Source organism: Cryptotermes secundus, unplaced genomic scaffold (genome assembly GCF_002891405.2).
Source record: "Cryptotermes secundus unplaced genomic scaffold, Csec_1.0 scaffold2473, whole genome shotgun sequence".
In the NCBI taxonomy this organism is placed as follows: domain Eukaryota; kingdom Metazoa; phylum Arthropoda; class Insecta; order Blattodea; family Kalotermitidae; genus Cryptotermes; species Cryptotermes secundus.
In genome coordinates, this window is record NW_019729247.1 from 14,594 (window position 1) to 18,254 (window position 3,661).

Genomic DNA, 3,661 nt, shown 5'->3' on the forward strand with positions numbered 1-3,661 from the left:
TATTAGTATTATTCTAGTCATTATGCAATTTCTGTGATATGTTCAAACTGACATTGTCTAAATTTAAACTGCATGTTTCATCAAAATTAACTTATATGACTGGAATCTATTTGATTCTACATGTTTTGTTTCTGATTTGTTTCTGTTTTTGTATTTGTATTTTATACTTTTTTTATTTATGTACTTAGCTCTTGCTCTATTAATTTTAAGAATAATCACTGTATGGACATGTCCTATATCTCACTTGTATTGTGGATCCATGGAACGAAAAATAAATGAATGAATGAATGAACCTCCATTCATATCGCAACTATTTGAATGCTTATTCTTCACCCATTCCATACTGATATAGTTGCCACTTCTCTTCCCTTCACATTAGAATCTTAATTCACTGTTTTCCAAGATGTCTACTCCTCCATCCCCAACAGACCCATCATGCAATATGTTACAAACTTCACCCTTTCTTCCCTGCGACTGTGACAGAAAGATGGATTTGAAGACAGTTATGGAAACTGAGGAATTTACAAGCACCTCTTAAATGACTTATAACAGGTGTCCAATATTATAATGTTATTAACACTTAAATACAGTATTAACTCTCATCAACTTTAACACAAGTGACAACAGCAATTCAGATGAATGAATATTTGTGACTATCCAATAAATAAGTTTAACGTTTAGACAAAGTGCATCATATATTGAACAATCAACTATATGAAAAGATTCTCACAATTTTTTTCATTAATATTTTAATTCATATAACATGAGAACATACGTAAATATTAAGATATTTTGTTTACTGTTATATTCATCTTTTCTGTTTCTGATCTGCTGTAATGCATCTGCCCTCTTAAGTTTCTGGAACTTACTGTAAATAGATACATTTCATGTTTTATGTGGTATTTTACATTAAAAGAAATCCTAAGGAATCCAAATACTACATATTACTCTTATTTCAAGTTTATATACAAAAAAATTGCAAATAAATAGCAGCCATATCCAGCTTCATTCCGAATGATGCAATCCTAATATTTCCTGTAAGAACTTCCAGTCTGTGAGCAGTCAACTGTATGAAATCATAGCAATGAAGAAGAATGATATAGGATTATATTACAATTAATTTCAGTATGAAATGTAGTTAGCTGTTAATATTAATTATGTGGTGTATTCTCATACATTAAACCGAGTTTCAGAGCCATCAGCTAGCATTAGTGATACTGTTCGATTATTAATCCATATAAGACGAGCCAGTCTCATGGGATTCAGGCGTGACACATCAGCAATTGGAGCAGTGGAGTATGATTTTATGCAGCGTGTCTGTGAATTTCCCAATCCAAACATTCCAGTGGATGTCTGTAAAACACGCAAAGTTTACACATAAATAGAATACTTCAACATGGCCATAAACAACAGCAAAATACAGCCTATTTTGTTGAGAAATGATGTTCTGAAATTTGTGTTTTCCCACATATATAGATGGGTTAGCCAGTATTCTCCATCTCCTAGTGCAGGCTGTTCACCATGTATCTGATTTGTGCCTGACTAAAGGCTAACCCATGCATCACTCAGCTCTTCAGCATTGCGTGTCACACAACTCAGCTCATATCACATGAGAACTTAAGTGTACAGATCACAAAACATATTTCCAAGAATAAAATTAATGTAACTGATGGTAAGAAATTAACTTTTCTTGATATACGAGGGTAAGTCAATAAGTAAGGTACAAATGGATATAGAACTTAAAAATTGATTTGAACAATGCTTTTATTTCTCAACATAATATCCCTGTACATTGAGGCACTTGTCCCATCGTTTCACATGTTCCTGAAAACCAGCATCATCAAATTCTTTGGGCTGCTGTCGGAACCTGGTGGAGACTTCCTTTTCTACAGATTCATTGTCGGGAAAATGTTCAACTGAAAGATGATGTTTAAGAGGGCCAAACAAATGGAATTCTCCTGGAGCAATGTCACGGCTATATGGAGGATGCTTCAGGACTTCAAACTTAAACATCTTCTTTCTGCTGAACATTTTCCGAACGATGAAGCTGTAGAAAGGGAAGTCACCACCAGCAGCCCAAAGGATTTTATGCTGCTGGTTTTAAGGGGCTTGTGAAATGATGGGACAAGTGCCTCAATGTACAGGAAGATTATGTTGAGAAATAAACGCATTTTTCAAATCAGTACCCTTATTTCTTTCAGTTCTACATCCATTTGTAACCTACTTATTGACTTACCTACGCATTTCCTTTGTCTGCTCTTTTACAAAGTTCTGGTAATAGTGATAATCTCTAAACATGACTGTCACCAATATTTGATTGTTCTGAAGATAGAATGCTGAATGCCAGGAGTTAAATGTGCTATAATTATAATAGCATTTTCAGTAATATAAATGAAGCTGTCTTTAATGCATGGCTAAAGTAAAATGCACAGAAAATATGATGCAACAAGTGATATCAGGTTTCAACAGGAAAGCATTCTGTGCATCTAAAACTAGCCATTATGAATAAACAGGATTGAGGCTGTCATATTGTTGGGTAAATATGGTATTTGTAAGAATTCCTGATTCTCTGTGCAAGCCAGATGTGGACCTGATGACCCAAGGCACTGATATTAATGAATACATTTCTATAAATTCAAGGTCATTTCACCAAACCAGACAGGCTCACTTGCTCTATCCTTATTTCTATAACTGTCTCTTTCAGTCACTACTTCCATGGCAATATTCTACTACCAACATAATTCATGAGAACTATTTCTTTCAAATTACCTGCCAAAAGGAAAGTCGGTTCTCATGACAGCTGTATGTTGACAGATATTTCCCGTCTGGGGAGAATGTGTTGGCCGTAATGGCCGCCCCGTGGGCGTGGATCATCTGCAAGTATTTGAGAGAAACCTTTCAACGTTACAACAGGCAGGTTAATGAGTGGAAATATCAACTTAAAAATGTGAAGTAATAATGAAACAAACTTGAATACAGAGTAACAAATAATTTATACTGTTTAAGTCTTCTATCAAATATGCAAGTTACTGTAAAGTTTTTAACTTACTCTTGAGCATCTGTCCAACAGAAATTTGTCTGAATGTCTTTCCAAATAAATACTGCTTAATAATTCATAATTTTAGTTGTACCGACTTTCCCTTATTGTTGAAGACTGCTCATTTATTTCATGTTCATAAAAATATATTAAACTTGCTCATTAATGTACAGTTTTAAAATAAGAGAAATTTTATAATTTCATAAATAAACTGAATTACTTTTTAACATTTATCCATATTGACTTCATTCTCAAAAATCTTTGAAAAAGTTATGTATAATAGACTACTTGAACACTTAAATTCTAACAACATATTAGTCAAAGAGCAATTTGGATTTAGGAAAGACCTAACAACAGAAAAAGCAACCTATGAACTAACTAACGATATTTTAAGTGCTCTCAATGACAGATTAATTGTGGGAGGGATTTTCTGTGATCTAGCAAAAGCTTTCGATTGTGTTAATCATGATATCTTACTATCGAAATTAAATTTCTATGGAATAACTGGCAAAGCTAATGAATGGATCAAATCATACCTCAAAAACAGGTATCAAAGAGTTGAAATAAATAATAAAAACTCCAGTCATAATGCATTTTCAAACTGGGGAATTATAAAGCACGGTG

At 33.4% G+C, this 3,661-nt stretch overlaps 1 protein-coding gene across 2 annotated transcripts in view; it reads right to left on the reverse strand.

Moving 5' to 3' along the window:
- Positions 1-555: 555 nt before the first annotated feature.
- Positions 556-3,661, reverse strand: part of LOC111865624 (WD repeat-containing protein 7-like) — a gene marked incomplete at its 5' end in the record, with an annotated part of 8,219 nt that continues 5,113 nt past the window's right edge. The window contains 2 exon segments of one of the 2 annotated variants that reach the window (XM_023853800.2): positions 556-1,353; positions 2,770-2,874. In XM_023853800.2, coding sequence (XP_023709568.2) covers positions 1,171-1,353; positions 2,770-2,874 — 288 coding nt within the window. 2 annotated transcript variants of the gene reach the window in all.